The 22,435-nt window shown below is 50.0% G+C and overlaps 1 protein-coding gene across 1 annotated transcript in view; it reads left to right on the forward strand.

Annotated features, from left to right (window-relative positions):
• The window catches only part of LOC135241256 (disintegrin and metalloproteinase domain-containing protein 23-like), a 34,219-nt gene that overhangs the window by 6,320 nt on the left and 5,464 nt on the right, over positions 1-22,435 (forward strand). Inside the window, 22 exon segments of the mRNA XM_064311490.1 lie at positions 820-883; positions 4,593-4,675; positions 6,126-6,189; positions 9,749-9,821; positions 11,861-11,928; positions 12,241-12,306; positions 12,819-12,887; positions 14,032-14,198; positions 14,853-14,937; positions 15,160-15,247; positions 15,673-15,724; positions 16,310-16,409; positions 16,620-16,691; positions 16,895-16,981; positions 17,105-17,185; positions 17,269-17,319; positions 17,431-17,494; positions 17,834-17,939; positions 19,942-20,067; positions 20,601-20,769; positions 20,880-20,991; positions 21,502-21,592. Of these exon segments, the coding sequence (XP_064167560.1) occupies positions 820-883; positions 4,593-4,675; positions 6,126-6,189; positions 9,749-9,821; positions 11,861-11,928; positions 12,241-12,306; positions 12,819-12,887; positions 14,032-14,198; positions 14,853-14,937; positions 15,160-15,247; positions 15,673-15,724; positions 16,310-16,409; positions 16,620-16,691; positions 16,895-16,981; positions 17,105-17,185; positions 17,269-17,319; positions 17,431-17,494; positions 17,834-17,939; positions 19,942-20,067; positions 20,601-20,769; positions 20,880-20,991; positions 21,502-21,592 (1,938 nt within the window).

The raw sequence follows: 22,435 nt of genomic DNA on the forward strand, positions 1-22,435 counted from the left end.
TGTGAGTTTCAGTGTGTTTGATAGTCTCAGTGTGTTTGAGAGTCTCAGTGTGTTTGAGTCTCAGAGTGTTTGAGAGTCTCAGTGTGTCCCAGAGGTCTCATTGAGTGCCGCAGCTGGTTTGCTTAAGGTCTGAAAACCTTCTGCTGACTCCCAGTCATCACAAATCCAACACTGCAGGCACACACACACACACACACACACCCTCAACGCCTCATCCATCAGCCTATAAATATTCTCCCTGTCAGGAGCCTCGCTGCAGCCCTGCTCAGGCTGTAGAGCCGCTCATGTTGGTGTGCCTGGCTGTGTTCTGACACTCAGACAGGAAGCTGTCTGTGACTGACTGCAGGACTCACAGTCCAGTCAGACAGCGCACATGGAAAGTCAGATCTGCTAGGTGACATGGGACACTGTGATGCTGATGGAGAGAGCCGGCTCTAGAGGGCGGGGTTACAGAGAAGGGGGTGGGGTACAGGGTAGGGGGGTGAGGGTAGCGTGCATGGGGTCGGGTACAGAGCAGGGCGTGTGGAACAGCACAGGGGCTGGGGTATAGACCAGGGGGTGGGGGTACTGAGAAGGGGGTGGGGTACAGGGTAGGGGGGTGAGGGTAGCGAGCATGGGGTTGGGTACAGAGCAGGGCGTGTGGAACAGCACAGGGGCTGGGGTATAGACCAGGGGATGGGGGTAGAGAGCATGGGGTGGGGTACAGAGCAGGGCGTACACACACACACACACACACACATACACATACACATACACACTGACACAGAATGACAGAATATTTAAAGCATTTGGTCATGTCTTTTTCTGTCTCTTTCACAGTGACCTGCTCTCCTCAGACTATGTGGAAATCCATTATGAGCAGGGCAAGCCTGTCCTGTCCAAGGTAGGATCCGTACTTCCTTACAATTATATTTTTAATAAGAAGAAATGGTCTATGATTGGCTGATTATGTGAAAACACAATAATTTAACCAGGAAGATGCCCAACGTGCTTCAAGCCTGCTAAATAAAAGAGGACTTAAATAGGTTCTTAACAGCGAGGACAGTCCAACACAGAAGAGCCTCTTGCCCAGACAACTTCACAGGGATGTGCCCAAAATAAGAAACGCTGGAGCGCACTGAGCTCGGAACAAGGCGCTGTTTCATGAGCAGGGAAGACTGATGTGTTGACATGGTGATGTTGGAATGATGGTCTCCCGAGCTCAGAGAGTCTTTTTGCTCTGAGCTCAGCGTGGCCTTCAGTGCTCAGTCCTTATTTTGGGCTAGTCCCCGTGAAATAGTCTGGGTCAGGAGTCCTTCTCTGCATTAACAGAATGGCCCCACCGGAAGGCCTGCTCACCTCCTGAGACACAGTAGCTCACAGTCAGCCCAATGCTTGTGCATGTTGTGCAAGGGAAATATAAGTTCTTGTAACTGAAACTGCAGTTTCTGCCACACAGCTGAGCTCCCATCTCAGCTTCACCCAGAGCACCCTGAGTACATTGCACACACACACACACACACACGCACACCAGCACACACACGTGCACACACGCATGCACGCACAGTCATTGGGAATTCAGACAGTTTTTTATTTTTGAAAAAGATGTTACTTATGATCATTATACCTTGTGTTCATTAGTTGAAAATACTTGTGCTGTAACCTTCACCAATTTTGAAAAGAAGTGGATCAATCATTAGGGCAAGTGTGTGATGTGTATAATGATTAAAATTATCGTTGGTTTTCTGTTCTGTCTGTTGTGCGGTGATGTCACTCTTGCTCTGACTGACAGTGTTGTGATGTCACTCCTGCTCTGAATGGCAGTGTGGTGATGTCACTCCTGCTATGACTGACAGTGTGGTGATGTCACTCCTGCTCTGAATGGCAGTGTGGTGATGTCACTCCTGCTATGACTGGCAGTGTGGTGATGTCGCTCCTGCTGTGACTGACAGTGTGGTGATGTCACTCCTGCTATGACTGACAGTGTGGTGATGTCTCTCCTGCTCTGAATGGCAGTGTGGTGATGTCACTCCTGCTATGACTGACAATGTGGTGATGTCACTCCTGCTCTGACTGGCAGTGTGGTGATGTCACTCCTGCTGTGACTGACAGTGTGGTGATGTCACTCCTGCTGTGACTGACAGTGTGGTGATGTCACTCCTGCTCTGAATGGCAGTGTGGTGATGTTACTCCTGCTCTGACTGACAGTGTGGTGATGTCACTCCTGCTCTGACTGGCAGTGTGGTGATGTCACTCCTGCTCTGACTGACAGTGTGGTGATGTCACTCCTGCTCTGACTGGCAGTGTGGTGATGTCACTCCTGCTATGACTGACAGTGTGGTGATGTCATTTTTACTGGCCCAAGAGCATGGTTCATATGGGTTATAACCTGAACCAAACTGGAGACAGGGCTAAGGGGGCTTACTAACAGTAATGATAGTACGCTCATGTTATGCTGAAATGATTTCCTTAAAGATAGATAAAGTGGGATATATTAAGTGATTTCTTTTCAAAGCCTGTGTCCTTTACCTGCTTTTCCTCATGTTACACCTGTGCTCAAGGAGACTGGGAGGGGGTAGAGGGAGGAATGGGGGGGTGAGAGAGAGGGAGGGGGGGTGAGAGAGGGAGGGGGTGAGGGAGATTTGGAGGATGGTCTGGATTTCAGCTTCACTGCAGGTGCTGAATCAGGAAAGGGTTTGGGGTATGGCACTGAGCTGCTGACTCAGCACACCTCTGCTCCTCTGACAGCTCCTCCCAGGACTCAGGTCACATGACAGGGGGGAGCAGCTCCTCTGCAGTAGCAGTGCACCATGGGATGGTGGGAGCGACAGAAGGAGACAGAGCGAGAGAGAGAGAGAGAGAGAAGGATACAGATGGAAAGAGTCACACAGATGGAGAGAGAGACAAAGAGAGGGCTAGAGAATGTGTGTGTGTGAGAAAGAGAGGGAGAAGGATGGAAGGAGAGGGAAACTGAAACATACAAATAGAGGAATACAGAAGGTATGAGAGAGGGAGAAACAGAAGGAGGGAGGGAGAAGGAAAGAGATGTACACCAATGGAGAGAGAGACAAAAAGAGGGATAGAGAAGGTGTGTGAGAGAGAGGGAGAACAGGAGGGTGTTCTCTGCTCAACCTGGCTCTGATGTGGGCTCCCAGAGGGAAGCTCTGGTGACTCACAGCCCTGGGATGCCCTTCCCTCAGCACTGCAGCTACCACAGAGTGCATTTCACACAATAACAACACACACACACACACACACACACACACACACACACACAGTCTCTCTTTCTCACACACACACACACACACACACACACACACACACACACACACACACAGTCTCTCTTTCTCACACACACACACACACCACACACAGACTCTCTCTTTCTCACACACACACACACACACACACACAGTCTCTCTTTTTCACACACACACACACACACACACACACACACACACACACACACACACACAGTCTCTTCTCTCTCACACACACACACACAGTCTCTCTCTCTCTCACACACACACACACACACACACAGTCTCTCTTTCTCACACACACACACACACAGTCGCTCTTCCACACACATCACACACACACCCACACACAACACACACTCACACTCTCTTGCACACATACAGCAAACACAGCACTCTCTCTTCTCACTGCACACCACACACACACACCTGCTCTCTCAGCACATCAAAAAAACACAACGTTCCACTTCATCTCAACACACAGCACACAGATGACAAAGTGCTACGACATGCTCAAACACATACAGCCCTAATGCAAAAAAGGTCTTTCTCTCTCACACACACACACAGTCGCACACATGTGCACACACAGTCTCACACACACACACACACACACACACACAGTCTCTCTTTCTCTCTCACACACACACACACACACACACACAGTCTCTTTTTCTCTCACACACACACACACACAGTCTCTCTTTCTCACACACACACACAGTCGCACATGTGCACACACACAGTCTCACACACGCACACAGTCTCACACACACATGCACACACTCACACTCATGCTTGCACACATACAGTAAACACATGCGCACTCTCTCTCTCACGTGCACACTCACACACAAGCACCTGCTCTCTCATGCACATGCAAAAACACACATACGTGTCCACTATATCACGAACACACAGGCACACAGATGACAAACGTACAGCAAAACGAACAGTGTTCAAACAGAAATTACAGTCCTAATGCAAACAAAAATGGTGCATGTACTTTGAAATGGTCCAAATGCAAATTTACCATCAACCTGATAACAAACTTGTGCCAGTTTAGACACGCATTTTTAAGAACAGCACAGGTGACGGGTACCTGTGATGTCAATGCTTGTCTCCAGTCTCTTTCTTACTGTGGTTAATGAATATCGGCCAGTCCTTTTGCTGCTGCTGAAAGGATTGAATGTGCACAGGAGTGATACAGTCTCATAAGACGCGGGGAACCGGTTCAGACAAGCACACGCTCTCCTCCGAAAGCTTCGTGTCCAGCTCCGCTCACAGGTCAGGTTCGGGCAGAGCGGAGTCGGAGGAGGACTACCTACCTGTGCTGCGTGTGTGTCTCTGCAGGGCGGGGAGCACTGCTGCTACCACGGCAAGGTGAGGGGCAGCGAGGGCTCGTACGCCGCTCTATCCACCTGCAACGGACTGCAGTGAGTACTCACACACTCCCGTGCGTGCGTGTGTGTGTGAGCGTGTGTGAGAGTGAGTGAGTGTGCGTGTATGTGTGTGTGTGTGAATGTCTGTGTGTGTCTGTGTGCGTGTCTGCGTGCGTGTGTGTGAGCGTGTGTGAGTGTGTGCGTGTGTGTGTGTGTGTGAGAGTGATTGAGTCTGCGTGCGCGTGTGTGAATGTCTGTGTGTGTCTGTGTGCGTGTCTGCGTGCGTGTGTGTGAGCGTGTGTGAGTGTGTGCGTGTGTGGTGTGTGTGGGGGAGTATTGAGTTGTGCGCGTGTGTGATGTCTGTGTGTGTGTGGTGTCTGCTGCGTGTGTGTGAGGTGTGTGAGTGTTGAGTGTGCGTGTTGTGGTGTGATTGGTGTGCTGTTGTGTGTGTCTGGTCGTGCATGTATGTGAGTGTGTGTGAGAGTGAATGAGTGTGTGTGTATGTGTGTGTCTGTGTGAGTGTCTGCGTGCGTGTGTGTGAGCGTGTGTGAGTGTGTGTGCGCGCATGTGTGTGTGCCTGTGCCTGTGTATGTGTGTGTTTGTGTGTGAATGTGTGGGTGCGTGTATGCGTATGTGTGTGTGTGTGCGCGCGCGTGTGTACATGTGTTTGTGTGTTTGTGCATCTGTTTATGGGAGTGTTTTTGAAAATTTAAAGCTTGTCCCTTCCCTGTGGGATGGGTGGAGCTGAGTTGGGGAGGCCAAGTACACAAACTGCTGTTCCGTATACTCTCACTAAACTGAACTTGTATTTAAAGTCTTGTGTCACAGTGTTGTTTTCTTCAAGACTTTATTTACCCTTACGAAAATGGAATATATTGTAAATGTGTGGACGTTGCAATATATGTAATGGAAAAATATAATCATGAATGCATAATTACAGCAGTGTATATTGCATTATTTTTTTAATTTATAATTTATGTGCCAATACCTTGTGAAGTATTCATATATATCGTGATCATATGTTATTTCAATATATTATTTCAGCATATTTTCATAAAGTTCCTTTTTATGTAAGGGTACTTTACTTACATTTTTAGTTGTGATATTAATTGTTTTTAGTTCCTTCGTTGCAGTTAACTCACATTAAAGGTAACAATGTGTACACATTTTTGTGTTCTAAAATATGCACGCGTACAATATAAGAACGAGAGTCCGATCTCTGTCATATTATTCATATCTATATGCCTTGTTATTATTGAATTACTTTTCCATGCAATAAAACCACTGGCAGCTCAATTGGTTTGTATTAGTCCTGCTAAATTAAATGATGATGCTGTGGCATCCTGCAACCTCTTACTCTCCCTGTACTTTGATTGACACTCTCTCTCTCTCTCTCTCTCTCTCTCTCTCTTTTTCTGTCTGTCTCTCTGTCTCTGTCTCTCTCTCTCCCTTTCCCTCACTCTCCCACCCCCCCCACTCTCCCTCTCCCTCTCCTCTGATACAGTGGCATGTTTGATGATGGAGTCTATGTGTACCTAATTGAGCCTCTGCAGCAGACTCACTCTATAGTAAGTACCTCATACTTTCGTTTGTGAACACAGCATGCATTTTTACAGCATGTGTTCTCCTGTTGGCAGATTATGACACAGTTTTCAGTGTGTTTTCCTATTGTCAGATTGTGACACAGTTTTCAGTGTGTTCTCCTGTTGTCAGATTATGACACAGTTTTCAGTGTGTTCTCCTGTTGTCAGATTGTGACACAGTTTTCAGTGTGTTCTCCTGTTGTCAGATTGTGACAGTTTTCAGTGTTTTCCTCATCACGAGCACAGCCCAGGCCCTGAAAGTTGTGAAAGTGCTGTAAGAAAGATCCAGGCTGACAGAAACACCAAGCTAACTGTGTCAACTGTGTTAACTGTCTGTTATGGCAGTTGTGTTTTTGAAAATATATTGAATCATCCATGTGCAGTGGGCATTCGTGGTCAAAACAGCATGTTTTGTTGAGTTTCTAAGTGAAGTTATTGCAACCTACACAAGGAATGAACTTATACATGACATTTTAGTGCACAATTACTTTCTTTACTTTATTTGCTGAATTTAACATAATGATAAAAAATAAAAAGTTAAATGTGTCATGTGGGAAAACAAATTGGGTACTCTTTCATCAGTACTTTTCAATTCCTGCTTTGCTTCCAAACTTCTAAACAGCTTCCAAACATTTCTTGTAGCCAGCTAGCAGTCTTTTCTTGTTTTAGGATTTTTTTCCCACTCTTCCACTCTGGGCGACATAGCTCAGGAGGTAAGACCGATTGTCTGGTAGTCGGAGGGTTGCCGGTTCAAACTCCGCCCTGGGCGTGTCGAAGTGTCCTTGAGCAAGACACCTAACCCCTAACTGCTCTGGCGAATGAGAGGCATCAATTGTAAAGCGCTTTGGATAAAAGCGCTATATAAATGCAGTCCATTTACCATTCTTCCATGCAGAAGCAATTCAGTTCACATTTCAGACATGTGTACATATTCTCAGTTCCTCTTGCATGCTCAGCAGGTTTCAGATCTCCCCACAGATTTTCATTAATATTCAAGTATGGGGAATGTGAAGGCCATTCCAAAACCGCCATCTTTTGCCCTTTAAGGAGTTCATGATTGATATTGAGGTATGTTTTGGTCCATTGTCTTGTTGAAATATCTAAACACTTTGCAGCCTCTTTTTTTCCACTGATTCCGGGATGTTAGCTTCTAGGATTTGCTGACATTTAGTTGTATCCCCTCTTCCATCCACCCACGCAATATTTCCTGAGTACTGGCTCCTACACAGCCCCTAAGCATGATAGTTGGCAAGGTGTTCTTAAACGGCTTCCTGTTTCCTCCAGGTGTATCTTTTCAGTTGTGACCAAATAGTTCAGTGCTTATTTCATCGGTCCGCAGCACTATGTTTCAAAAAGTCTGTGCATTATCGAATTGCTGTGTTTGCGTACTTCAGATGTCGAACTTTATGATGAGATTGCAGGAAAAGTTTCCTTCTGACAGCTCTTCCGTGCTCTGTAAGCAATGGACTGGTGCAGCAGTACTCGAGCGTCGTTAAATCTTTCTGCTGGTTCTCTGCAGTAATATGTGGGTTTTGCTTTGTGTGTCTGACCATTCCAAAAACCAGAGTTTTTTTTCTCCATCTTCCTGGTTTTGCCTTGACTTTAACAGTTCCCCATTGCCTCCATTTCTTAAAGATGCTTCTGACCGTGGACATGTCCTGCTGGAAGCATTTAGATATCTTCTTATTCTCCTTCTTTTTGTAAAAGTCAGTTATCTTTATTTTCAAGCGCTCAGTCAGCTGCTTAGAGGAGCCCATGGCCGTTGAGAGTTAGCACAACTCCTGAGAGGTTAGAAGGATCAGAGTTTATTAAGCTCTGGAATTGTTTTCACGTGGCTTAATATAAGTTAAAGTGAAGTTTTGAGACCTTTTTAATGTATTAATGGATCTGCTGGAAGGGGCCTGAACTTCTGCACATGTCACATTTCCTGTATTATTTAAAAAGAATATTATTTAAATTCAGCAAATAAATTGTAATTGTGCATTAACATTAACACAGCTGTGTGATGTAGACGTTTGTACCCTGCAGATGTTGTGTAAACTTCTTTTCACTTTGAGATATATTAATATTATAAATGATATGTGAATATGATATTGGTTATAATGTTAAGTCTGACCAGTGGATGTGTGATGGCTGTGGCTCTTAAAGGTGAAGTATATGAGCAATAAGAGATTGAAGAGATGTCATCCTCTGTGTAGCACTGATCTCAGCATTGCTTGCATTTAAACTGGTTTGCCCACATCCAAACTAGAGACAACTGATATGCCTTTGCAGTAGCCTCGAATATGCCATATACATGACACTGTGGATTAGATTTTGAAACTGGGTAGAAAAGATTGTGTGTAGACTGTTTATGTGAAGTTCATTTTTGGAATTCAGGACATGTTTGTGTGTCTCGAGCATACATCGTCATGCTTTTGAGACTGCATCAGGTGGCCTGGCGTCCCAAAGTTCCACAGCCTTTACCACAGGACTCCCCCAGGGATCCATTCCTGGCCCCGTCCTGTTTCTTCATGCAATAAATCTCTCAGCTCAGGACTATCCTCCTGTGGCTTCTCCCGCCACTGCACTGGCACGCAAACGGTTCTCTCCTTTCCACCCACGGAGAATCATTTTCCCTCACAATTCAACGTTTGACTTAAAGGGATAGTTGATGTTTTGGTACAGGGATTTAGACCGTCACCAAATTCCAGCTGGAGCAGTGGCTGGTTCCAGCAAGATTCCTTCATCAAATCCCAACTGGAGCAAAAACTGGTTCCAGCAGGATTCCATGACCAAATTCCAGCTGGAATGTCCACCATGGCTGATACCCACCATTGTGAAACCTGCAAATTATCAGACATTTCTGCAACAAAAATATCCTTCATTGCACACAAACCGCTTGGGCTGCTTGAAAACATACATTAGAACTGATATAATACTGTATATAATAATATGATATAATAATTGTTTGAAAATGCCTGAAAGTAAATTATCCCTTTCATGACATTTTGAGGTCAAGTCAACATCTCAAGCACAAAACTGAGATGGTCTGCCTACCAGCTGAATCTTTTCCTCTTCAGCAATCTGGCCATCGCCCACAATGGTGATCACGTCCCAGAATCTTTGGAGTAGTCTCTGATGACAAAATGTGTTTTACTCAGAATATTACGACAGTCACTCGGTGCTGCCAGCTGTTCTCAACATCATCTGCGAAATCCACCTTTCCCGTGCTGCATTTGGGTCCCAGCTGATGGGGCAGAGTGACCCTTGTGCTGTCCCTGAATGGGCTTTCTGGTCCTGCTGAAGTGGCCATCAGGCCCTGAAGCTCATTCAGAACGCTGCCGCTCCTCATCTCCCAGTTGTTTAATTATCTACTACTATTGGTTGTGACCGGAATAAAAAAAACCGAACTGTTCGGCTTGCCTGCATATTTTAACAAGAAGCCATTAGGACACGTTTAATAGAAGAATTTAGAACAGTTGTATGTTAGAAAAGACCCCCGTTGTTCGGTGGTGCGTCTCCGTGCTACTATCCAGACTGACCTTTTACCTTTGACCCTCAGGGTTCAGCTGCTCGACCCCACAAACTGCGCCGGACGCAAACCCTACAGTGGGCCGACGACCCCGAAGAGCTGAGTAAGCCTCCGCTTGCCCCCCTCAAACCCGCTAACCCCCCACACCGCCTTACCGGCACACACACGCCTGCCTACCCCACTCACACCCTTTTACCCCCCACACACACCTTCTTAATCCACTCGCACATCCTCTACCCCCACACACACCTTCTTAATCACTGCACATCCCTTACCCCCACACACACCTTCTTAATCCACTCGCACATCCTCTTACCCCCCCACACACACCTTCTTAATCCACTCGCACATCCTCTTACCCCCCCACACACACCTTCTTAATCCACTCGCACATCCTCTTACCCCCCCACACACACCTTCTTAATCCACTCGCACATCCTCTTACCCCCCCCACACACACCCTCTTACCCAACATGCACACCCTCATACCCCACACACACATCTCTTACCCACTCGCACCCCCCACTCACACCCTCATACCCCCACACACACGGCCTCTTACTCCACACACACACACACCCTCTTACCCCCCACATACACCCTCTTACCCAACATTCACACCCTCATACCCTCTTACCCCATTCACAACCTATTACCCCCAGACACACCCTCTTACACCCCACAGACACGCACACACACAGCCACACACCCCACAAACACCCTCTTACACCGCACAGACACGCACACACACAGCCACACACCCCACAAACACCCTCTTATAACACACACATGCGAGTCATTCATTTTAAATACCTGGGCCATGAGCATGAACAGTGGCACAGCCCCCCCCTGGCTGTATATGCTGTTCCCCTGAGCAGCGATGCCAGTGTGTGCAGGGTGAGATGATGAGGGTAAGGTGCCAGTGAGTGTAGGGTGAGATGATGAGGGTAAGGTGCCAGTGTGTGCAGGGTGAGATGATGAGGGTAAGGTGCCAGTGTGTGCAGGGTGAGATGATGAGGGTAAGGTGCCGTTGTGTGCCAGTGTGTGCAGGGTGAGATGATGAGGGTAAGGTGCCGTTGTGTGCCAGTGTGTGCAGGGCGAGGTGATGAGGGTAAGGTGCCAGTGTGTGCAGGGTGAGATGATGAGGGTAAGGTGCCAGTGTGTCCAGGGTGAGATGATGAGGGTAAGGTGCCAGTGTGTGCAGGGTGAGATGATGAGGGTAAGGTGCCAGTGTGTGCAGGGTGAGATGATGAGGGTGAGGTGCCAGTGTGTGCCAGTGTGTGCAGGGCGAGATGATGAGGGTAAGGTGCCAGTGTGTGCAGGGTGAGATGATGAGGGTAAGGTGCCAGTGTGTGCAGGGTGAGATGATGAGGGTAAGGTGCCAGTGTGTGCAGGGTGAGATGATGAGGGTAAGGTGCCGTTGTGTGCCAGTGTGTGCAGGGTGAGATGATGAGGGTGAGGTGCCAGTGTGTGCCAGTGTGTGCAGGGTGAGATGATGAGGGTAAGGTGCCAGTGTGTGCAGGGTGAGATGATGAGGGTAAGGTGCCAGTGTGTGCAGGGTGAGATGATGAGGGTAAGGTGCCGTTGTGTGCCAGTGTGTGCAGGGCGAGGTGATGAGGGTAAGGTGCCGTTGTGTGCCAGTGTGGGCCGGGTGAGATGATGAGGGTAAGGTGCCAGTGTGTGCAGGGTGAGATAATGAGGGTAAGGTGCCAGTGTGTGCAGGGTGAGATGATGAGGGTAAGGTGCCAGTGTGTGCCAGTGTGTGCAGGGTGAGATAATGAGGTAAGGTGCCAGTGTGTGCAGGGTGAGATGATGAGGTAAGGTGCCAGTGTGTGCAGGGTGAGATGATGAGGTAAGGTGCCAGTGGTGGTGCAGGGTGAGATATGAGGGTAAGGTGCCAGTGTGTGCAGGGTGAGATGATGAGGGTAAGGTGCCAGTGTGTGCCAGTGTGTGCAGGGTGAGATAATGAGGGTAAGGTGCCAGTGTGTGCAGGGTGAGATGATGAAGGTAAGGTGCCGTTGTGTGCCAGTGTGTGCAGGGTGAGATGATGAGGGTAAGGTGACGTTGTGTGCCAGTGTGTGCCAGTGTGTGCAGGGCGAGATGATGAGGGTAAGGTGACGTTGTGTGCCCGTGTCTCCCCAGCGGACCAGGAGCAGGGCCTGTCAGAGCTGGCCGATCTGTGGTGGCTCCGGCGAAGGAAAAAGCGAGCCGTGAGTACAGAGCCGTGCCCCGTCCTCTGGCACCGCCCCGTTACGCTCTCACACCGTCCCCGCGTGACATCATCACCCTGCGACGTCATTGCACCATCACACCTTTACTCTGTTACGCTCCTTCCTATACATTACTCCTCAACTGTGCTGTCCCATAGAACTGTCCACTGGAATATGATGTATTTACGTAACATCTGTCTCTCTCTCTCTCTCTCTTTCTTTTCTCTGTTTCTCCCTCTTTCTCCGCCTCTCATATGCTTTTGCTGGAGTGTTGGAATGGGGAAGAGCTGATCTGTGTTTGTGTTGTTGCAGATGCCCCGCAATGTTTTTGAAGAGATGAAGTATTTGGAGGTCATGATTGTCATCGACCACCACATGGTGGGTGCCCCATTCCCCCTCCTCTCATCCTCCAGAACCCCGCCCCCCCCCCCCCCCCCATCCAGACCCTCCCACCCCGCAGATCTGAGAACTGAACTTACACCGCTGTGAATGGAAACTATGTGCTGATGTATTACAGTATTTCTGCCTGGGTTGTTGACATATATTGGACCTGAGAGGCGTGAGGGATTTCCCCCTCTCTCTCTCTCTCTCTCTCTCTCTCCTGTTCTTGCATCGCTCTTGCTCTCCCTCTCTCTGTAATTTTCTCTGTATTTGACAGAAATACGCGTCATTTTCTCAAATTTGTAGATATGGTGAAATTACTTTATGTGTGTGTTCCCACATGTTCATGTATGTGTGTGGTCCTGTATGTATGTGCATGTGTGTGGTCCTGTCTGAAAGAAAGTGAGGTCTGTTCCAGCTAAATTCATCTCAGAAGTGTGAGCAGTAGTGGTCAGTGTGTTAGTGAGTCCTGTCCTGACCCCACTTTTCTCCTGTTCTGTGGCCTTTAGTACAAAAGACACAAGACAGGACAGCACACCAAGAACTTTGCCAAGGCTGTAGTTAACCTGGTGGACGCTGTGAGTAACCCTGTCTGCTGTCTGTGCCCCTGTCTGTAGCCCTGGCTGTGCCCCTGTCTGTGCCTCTGTCTGTTGCCCTGTCTGTGCCCCTGTCTGTGCCCCTGTCTGTGATGTCTGTGCTCTGTTGTAGTCCTGACCTTTGCCCCTGTTCTGTGGGCCCTTTGTCTGCGCACCCGTCGTTGCCAGCTGTAGTTACCCTGGGCTGTGCCCCTGTCTGTGCCCCTGTCTGTGCCTCTGTCTGTAGCCCTGTCTGTGCCCCTGTCTGTGCCTCTGTCTGTGCCCCTGTCTGTTGCCCTGTCTGTGCCCCTGTCTGTGCCCCTGTCTGTGCCCCTGTCTGTGCCTCTGTCTGTGACCCTGTCTGTAGCCCTATCTGTGCCCCTGTCTGTAGCCCTGTCTGTAGCCATGTCTGTGCCCCTGTCTGTGCCCCTGTCTGTAGCCCTGTCTGTGCCCCTGTCTGTGCCCCTGTCTGTGCCCCTGTCTGTGCCTCTGTCTGTAGCCCTGTCTGTAGCCCTATCTGTGCCCCTGTCTGTAGCCTCTGTGTCTCTGTGAATAGTGTTGTGTCCACAGACAAGCCCAGCTCAATGCTCACCAGAGCCACAGGTCCTCCCACTTGTTAGCGCTGCTGCATTATTCATTTTGAAGCCGTTTTTATACGCTGTCCGTTAATGGAGCCGAGTCTTTTACTGGAGGCAATTAAGCAGCCAGTGCACGGGTGCCACAGCCCCTGGGAGTTTAACCTGCCGCGCTTTGGTCAGGGGCCCAGCTGAACTGCCTCTCCGCTTTAATGCAGTCTAATGCGGTGCGGTGTGGCTCGTCGTAAATCACCACGTGATGTGACGTACAGCTGCTTTGTGGGCTGTGGTGGAAGAGAATATACAGGTAATGTCATTTAGTGTGATGTAGTGATCTGTCGCGTGACGCAATTTAATCATTTTGTGTACATAAAATATTGTGATCTAGCGTACTGTGATGTCATGTAGTGTGATATGGTGCTTGTGTATAGTAGCAGGACCCTGTTGTGATTGGCCACCTCACTGCAGTGTCATGTAGTGTGATATGGTGCTTGTGCATAGTAGCAGGACCCTGTTGTGATTGGCCAACTCACTGCAGTCCCATCTCTGTATTCATTAATTTGCATATTTAGATATTTAAGGACCAGCTGCACACGCGTGTGGTGCTGGTCGCCGTGGAGATCTGGACAGAGAGGGATCAGATTTCTGTCAGCACCAAACCGCTGGAAATGCTGCGGGATTTCTCCAAGTACCGGCAGCAGAGCGTCAAGCAGCGCGCAGACACCGTGCACCTCTTCTCGTACGTCCCCCTCCAGCTGTCCACCCCCCGTGGAAATTTAATCATTTAATACTTGTGAAAATATATTAAAATATATATTGTCAATATATATTGCAAGACGTCCCAATGCGTCAAAAAGCTGCTTCATGTAATGTAAAATGCACTGCTGTGAAATATACTTATCATTGTATTTTCCACATATTTACAATATATTGCAGTATATTCCATTCTACTAAGGGACGTGGTATTACCCCTGGTCAGATGGTTGGTTTTCTCTCAGCTGAGTTGGGTTAAAAATACACTTTATGAAAACAACAAAATACCTCCCCAGAAATTGTGGGTGGAGATGGGGGCTGATTTGTAAATGTGGGTTCCGTTGCATTTGGCACAGAGGATAACCAAACACAAAAAGAACCAAGCGACTGTATTATGTGAAATAAATATACCTTCAAATGCATATCTCAAATGCATGTATTTGGAATACTGCCCTTTTCCTGTCTCCTAGCCCTTTGTAGAGTAGGTTTTTTTCAGAATTTAAAGTCAGTGTGTTCGAACTCCATTGCTTTCATTCACAAGTTGTGACTGTTGCATCAGTGTCAGTGTTAGAATGTTCTGTTCTATGAAGGGACTAACTTCCCGCCACCCTGTTGCGTGGGTTTGATTTCATTTCCACAGCAACGTGACGTTCCACTATGGCCGCAGCAACGCAGCGTATTTCGGGGGCGTGTGCTCTGCCAGCCGGGGAGTCGGGGTTCACGAGGTGAGGTTCTGTCTGCCGTTACACTGCATTGCATTTATTTGGCAGGCGCCTTCATCCGAACCGATGTACAATATGCGCATTGTGCAAATAAGTCTGGCCATTGTGAAGAGCCTGGCATTTGTGACTCTCTCTTTCCCTATCTTTATCTCCCTCCCTCCCTCTCCCTGTCCCTCTCTCCCTCCCTCTCTCTCTCCCTCCCTCCCTCCCTCCCTCCTCATGCAGTACGCTGCCACCTGGAACATGGGCGCCTCTCTCTCTCAGAGCCTGGCACAGAACTTGGGAATCCAGTGGGATCTGCCAGCAAAGAAAAGTACACCTGAACACCGCCACATTCTCCCAAACACCGCCACGCTCTCCTGAACACCACCACGTTCTCCTGAGCATACTTAAATTCCTATATTCATCTGGAAATACCCTACTGTAACACTTTTTATAGCTCATTGTCAACAAGTATTTATTTTACATATGATCCATCAGTCAAGGGAAGCACACCTGAACACAACCATACTCACCTCTGCAATGCTTGATCACAGTTGTTAGTTAGTGCAGAGGTTTGGATGTCAGTCTGCATAGACACTGCAGACTCCACCATGAATAAATCCATACATCCAATAATCCATGATTGTTCTGTGTTCATATAACAGTACAGGCATTCATGGGTAATTTGAGATCTGCTGGTGAGTACATGAAGAATGAAATGTAAAGATCCTCTGTCTGTCTGATTCGCATTCACAGAGGAATGCGGTTGTCTGGACCCCTGGGTTGGCTGCATTATGGAAGAAACTGGGTAATATACACGCACACGCACACACATGCAAACACGCACACACACATGCACACACGCCGTGTGTTAGTGCCCTGTGTCAGTGCTCTGTGTTAGTGCCCTGTGTTAGTGCTCTGTGTTAGTTCTGTATATCAGTGCTCTGTGTTAGGGCCCTGTGTCAGTGCTCTGTGTTAGTGCTGTACATCAGTGCCCTGTGTCAGTGCTCTGTGTCAGTGCCCTGCGTTAGTGCTCTGTGTTAGTGCTGTATATCAGTGCTCTGTGTCAGTGCCCTGTGTTAGTGCTCTGTGTTAGTTCTGTATATCAGTACTCTGTGTTAGTGCTCTGTTTTAGGGCCCTGTGTCAGTGCTCTGTGTCAGTGTTCTGTGTTAGTTCTGTATATCAGTGCTCTGTGTCGGTGCTCTGTGTCAGTGCTCTGTGTTAGTTCTGTATATCAGTGCTCTGTGTCGGTGCTCTGTGTCAGTGCTCTGTGTTAGTTCTGTATATCAGTGCTCTGCGTCGGTGCTCTGTGTTAGTGCTCTGTGTTAGTGCTGTATATCAGTGCTCTGTGTCAGTGCCCTGTGTCAGTGCTCTGTGTATTCTCTCCCCTAGAGTGCAGCACCCGCGCAGGTTCTCTAAGTGCAGCATCTCTGACTACAAGGAGTTTCTGCTGAAGGGTGGAGGGTCGTGTCTCTTTAACAGGCCAAACAAGGTGAGTCCACACTCCTGTACTCCTGTACACCTGCACATCTGCCCATGCACACCTGAACACCTGCAAACCTGCACACTTGTATACTTGCTCACCTTCACATCTGCACGCCTGCACACTTGCGTGCCCGTACACCTTCACACCTGTACACCTTCACACCTGTGCACTGTGCGAGAGAGCGCTGGCCAGCCTCATGCCGTCTCCTCCTGGCAGCTGTTCGAGGTGACCGAGTGCGGGAACGGCTACGTGGAGGTGGGGGAGGAGTGCGACTGCGGAGGCAGAGCGGTGAGAGACTGCAGTACACCATCGCCAAGGTTACCCCTGCCAGACTGCATCAAAAACCTGACACCTGTGTGTGTGTGTGTGTGTGTGTGTGTGTGTGTGTGTGTGTGTGGGTGTGTGGGTGTGTGGGTGTGTGGGTGTGTGGGTGTGTGGGTGCATGCATGTGTCTGTGTCTGTCTGTCTGTGTGTGTGTGTGTGTGTTTCAGGAGTGCTATAAGGATTGCTGTAAGAAGTGCTCTCTCTCTAATGGAGCTCACTGCAGCGATGGTCCGTGCTGCAATAACACCTGCCTGGTAAGCCCTGTCCTGCTGGGCCAGTCAGTGTGTGTGTGTGTGTGTGTGTGTGTGTCTGTCTGCTTCAGGCCATCTCTTTGAGTCTTCAGAGTGCTACCTCTCTTTCTCTCTCTCCTATCTCAGCTCTACCCGCGTGGATACACCTGTCGCTACGCAGTGAACGACTGTGATATTTCAGAGACGTGCTCGGGCGACTCAGGCCAGGTGAGTATCTCTGCAGGTGACCCCTCGTGCCCTCCCGCTTTCTTGCGAGAGCCTCACCTGTCTTACCTGATCTCCCTCTGCAGTGTCCTCCCAACCTGCACAAGCAGGATGGCTACTCCTGCCAGCTCAACCAGGTGTGTACTGAAGAGAGAGAGACTCATTACTGAGGTCAAAGGTCACCGCACATGTGCGTTCCTCTGAACCAGCGGACGGAGGGGGCTGACCGTGGGTTTCCCTGTTCGCAGGGTCGCTGCTACAGCGGGGAGTGTAAGACCAGAGAGAACCAGTGCAAATACATCTGGGGCCCCAGTGAGTGGAACACATTTCAGCACTGTTTGAGTTTTCGTTTAACTTCCATAAAAATACGGAATTCAATGTTTTTTTTTCATTCCTAGCAATTTGGCCGTACAGATGTTGGTGCAGGGTTTAGAGCTGGTATCCCTGGCAACCGGAAATGACACATGTTTACGGCTTGTCAGTCCCTCCCAAGTTCTTGTCCAAGTTCCAGTTCATTTTCTGGGCAATGACGAGTATCTGCTCGTGTCGCCAAAACATGTCCAATGACATGATGATAAATTCACGAGTGGAAGAAAGTTCTAAAGCAAAGGAAAACCCTGGAAAAAATGAATCTCTGTGTTTCTCACACAGAGGCTGTGAGCTCGGAGAAGTTCTGCTACGAGAAACTGAACACGGAGGGGACGGACAAGGGGAACTGTGGGAAGGACGGAGAGAACTGGATCAAGTGCTGCAAGCAGTGAGTGAAACGCCACGAGAAACTAAATCAGCGTAGCGTTCCTGCGGCGCGGCGCAATGTTCCCACAGCATTAGGACGGCGTTCCCACAGCGTTAGGACAGCGTTCCCACTGCGTTAGGACAGCGTTCCCACAGCGTTAGGACGGCGTTCCCACAGTGTTAGGACGGCGTTCCCACAGCGTTGGGACGGCGTTCCCACATCGTTAGGACAGCGTTCCCACAGCGTTAGGACAGCGTTCCCACAGCGTTAGGACAGGGATTCCCACAGCGTTAGGACGCGTTCCCACAGCGTTAGGACGGCGTTCCCCAGTGTTAGGACGCGTTCCCACAGCGTTAGGACAGCGTCCAGCGTTAGGACGGCGTTCCCACAGCGTTAGGACGCGTTCCCACAGCGTTAGGACAGCTTCCCACAGCGTTAGGACGCTTCCCACAGCTTAGGACAGCGTTCACAGGACGGACGGGTTCCCACAGCGTTAGGACGGCGTTCCCACAGCGTTAGGACGGCGTTCCCACAGCGTTAGGACAGCATTCCCACAGCGTTAGGACGGCGTTCCCACAGCGTTAGGACAGCGTTCCCACAGCGTTAGGACGGCGTTCCCACAGCGTTAGGACGGCGTTCCCACAGCGTTAGGACGGCGTTCCCACAGCGTTAGGACAGCGTTCCCACAGCGTTAGGACAGCGTTCCCACAGCGTTAGGACAGCGTTCCCACAGCGTTAGGACGGCGTTCCCACAGCGTTAGGACAGCGTTCCCACAGCGTTAGGACGGCGTTCACAGTTGACGCGTTCCCACAGCGTTAGGACGGCGTTCCCACAGCGTTAGGACAGCGTTCCCACAGCATAGGACAGCTCCCACAGCGTTAGGACGCTTCCCACAGCGTTGGGACAGACGGTTCCCACAGCGTTAGGACGCGTTCCCACAGCGTTGGACACGTTCCCACAGCGTTAGGACAGCTTCCCACACGTTGGGACGGCGTTCCACAGCGTTGGGACACGTTCCCACAGCGTTAGGACGCGTTCCCACAGCGTTGGGACAGCGTTCCCACAGCGTTGGGACAACGTTCCCACAGCGTTAGGACAGCGTTCCCACAGCGTTGGGACGGCGTTCCCACAGCGTTAGGACGGCGTTCCCACAGCGTTAGGACGGCGTTCCCACAGCGTTAGGAGAGCGTTCCCACAGCATTAGGACAGCGTTCCCACAGCGTTAGGACGGCGTTCCCACCACGCGCAGGGTCCTTGCGGCCTGTGCTCACGCGGCGCAGCTGTCCAGCAGCGCGGTGTTTTCGCAGCTTAACTTCATTAGGGTGTGGTCCCAGCCCCAGCTGTGGATTTCGCCCCGCTCTAGGTTATTTTTGGACTCGTGCTTGTTTTCGTTCCCCCGGAAAGCGACGACCCTGCTCTTGCTGAGTTGTTCGCTCGGTCAGGCCGAGCTGCTAATTTGGGTGAGTTTGGGAGAGCGTGGGGAGAAGGAGCAGGAAGGAGATCCATCGACCCTGAGACAGCGGCCTGGGGCCGAGCCTCTGTGCCTGAAATATAACAGGGCTGTAAAAGGAGCCGGGACCTCAGCACTGCGGGTAACCGTGAGGTGGGTACAGATGGAAATCTTTAGTTTTTTTTTTTTTTAAAGATTGTGGCCCAACCTTGTGTGTTTTCATTCTGTATTTAGACAGGGGGCAAGCAGAGAGGGTTACGGATAGGGGTGGGGATCGCATTACAGGAGGAGCCATGCCAGGGAAGTGAGCCGCCAGCACTTCTAGCGGAAATCGTTTGGCCCGAGAGTCGGCCACACCCACAGACTGTATCACGCACTCTCCCCTGTGGCTGCGCTTCTGAGAACGCCAGTGTGTTCTTTCTTTTTTGTGTACTTTTTTATTTTCGAATTTGCGTCTTTGTCAGTTTTCAGGTTTTTTTTTTCCTCCCTTTTGTTCTGTTTTTTTTTTGAGATGGGATGCGGTCGCCGTGTTTTCTCTGAGTTTAAAATAAGCGTTTGTTGACTGCTCTGTCTCCCTGTCTGTGCGGGTTTGTTCTGTGGTACTGCCGCATGACACGGGCGGACACCTGAATCGGCCCCCTTTGAGGTGACATCACACCTACCTCCTTCAACCATCAGGGCAGGCTGGTGGACTGCAGGTCCGAGCTCGCCGAGCCAGCCTCCTCTCCTCCTCTCTGTCCCCCTCTTCCCCCCCCCCCTCTTACCTCTCTTCCTCCGGTATTCCCCTCCCTCTTTCCTGTTCTTTATTAGTCCCTCTCCCTCCTTCCCTCTCTCCTCCTTGTCTTTTATCCCATACGTCCCTCTTTCCCATTTCTTATCCCCCTCTCCCTATTTCTCATATCCCTCTCTTATTCTGGCCGTCCTTCTCTCTTGGCCTTCACTTATTCCCTCTTTCCTCCCTTCTCTTATTCCCTCTCTTATTCCTGTTCTCCTCTCCTCTTACTCCCCTTCTCCTCTCTTCTCTTATTTCCCCTCTCCTATTCCCTCTTATTCCCCTGCTGCTCTCCTCTCTTACTCCCCTTCTCCTCTCTTCTCTTATTTCCCCTCTCCCATTCCCTCTTATTCCCCTGCTCCTCTCCTCTCTTACTCCCTCCCTTGTTCCCATTCTCCTCTCCTCTCTTACTCCCCCCTCTCCTGTCTTCCTCCCTCTCTCCCTGCCCCTCTCCCTCAGTGGTGGGCACGTGCTGCTGGACGACGAGACGGACCTGGGTTACGTAGAGGACGGGACTCCCTGCGGCCCCTCCATGATGTGCCTTGACCGCAAGTGTCTCCCCATCCAGTCCCTAAACATGAGCGCCTGCCCCAGCGGCTCCAACGGCCTGGTGTGCTCCGCCCACGGGGTGAGTCCCGCCCCGCCCCGCCCCGCCCACGGGCTTGGGCCACACGTGGAGATGCACCATTATGTGTCCAGGTCTCGGCCTCACGTGCTGCTGTCTCCCCCCCCCGACAGGTGTGCAATAACGAGGGCACGTGCACCTGTGACACCACCTGGGCGGGCACGGACTGCAGCATGCCCGACCCCCCCAAAGAGGCGCCCCCCCAAGAGGACGACGGCCCAAAGGGTTCGTCACCGCTCTCACGTCCCCCTCCCAGCCTTGGCCCCCTGCTATGCCACCCATAATTCTCTGACCTCTCACACGTGTGTCCATCAAACATGCAGCTCACATTCAAGCTGAGCGCACGTAGCAATCGGATGAACAGTGCGTCCTGTATTAACTTGATTATGCACTTTTCCTGTTTGTGTGTGTGTGTGTGTGTGTGTGTGTGCGCGTGTGCGTGCGTGCGTGGGTGTGTTTGTGCGTGTGTGTGTGCGCTGTGTGCCTGTGTGTGGGGAGTGTATGTGTTGGGGGTGGCGGGGGGTGGACCATCAAGCAGTTTCTGTTCCTGAGAAGAGCAGAGCTCAAGGGGGGTGGGATCTAAGGAGGGATGAGAGTCCATTGGTTTGCGGGACATGAGTGACAGTTGCCGAGGAGACAGCATTCCCCACCCCTGCTGTCTGGTTGGGTGGGAGACTAGTGCTTGTGTCAGGTGGTGCTAACTCTGTGCTGAATGACCCTTTTCCTTTTGCGCAGTGAGCATGGCCGCTAACAGGCTGATAGGGGCAGTAGCAGGGACCATTCTGGCCCTGGGGGTGATTTTTGGAGGCACGGGGTGGGGAATAGAGTAAGCATCTTTCTCCCTTTTCACGCCTCTTCCTCTCGTATGGTGCCTCCGTGTTTTTTGGGGGAGGGTCACATGACCCAGCCTGAGCCCTGCGTATGTGTGTGTGTGCGTGTGTGCGTGGCGTGGTCTTGTGCTGTGACTGTATTAATGTCATGTGATTAAAATGTGTTGGTGTCGTGATTAATTGATGGATTTATGGATTTATGTATTCATATCCGGTTATCAGTGCTATTATAATTGCAATTGTTGTTATCACCATTAATGTTGTTGGTTATTGCTTGTGATGAAATAGTGAACCCTCTCCTTACTTGGGCATGTGGGGCATTAACAACAGAGAGCAAAATGTACATGAGAGACCCACCCCTAGGATTCAGGGCAGGGGATTTGGAGTGATGGGTCTCTGTGCGCGACCCCTTTAATACCCAAAGAACGTCTCTCCCTGCTCTGGGCTGCAGCAGTTCTGCCCCTACTGACTCCAGCTACTGAATACTGAGTACTGACCACCGACTCCAGCTACTGGATACTGAATACTGACTCCAGCTACTGAGTACTGACTATTGACTCTGCCTACTGAATACTGACTACTGACTCCAGCTACTGAATCCTGAATACTGACTCCAGCTACTGAAAACCGACACTTGATCCCAGTTTCTGAATACTGACTACTGACTGTAGCTGCTGAATACTGACTACTGACTCCAGCTACTGAATCCTGAATACTGACTCCAGCTAATGAATACTGACAACTGACCCCAGCTACTGAATGCTGACTACCTACTCTAGCTACCATTACATGCAAGAACACACACATGTTGAGAGTATATGTGTAGGTGTAGCCCTCTC

Source organism: Anguilla rostrata, chromosome 15, assembly GCF_018555375.3.
Source record: "Anguilla rostrata isolate EN2019 chromosome 15, ASM1855537v3, whole genome shotgun sequence".
Lineage (NCBI taxonomy): Eukaryota > Metazoa > Chordata > Actinopteri > Anguilliformes > Anguillidae > Anguilla > Anguilla rostrata.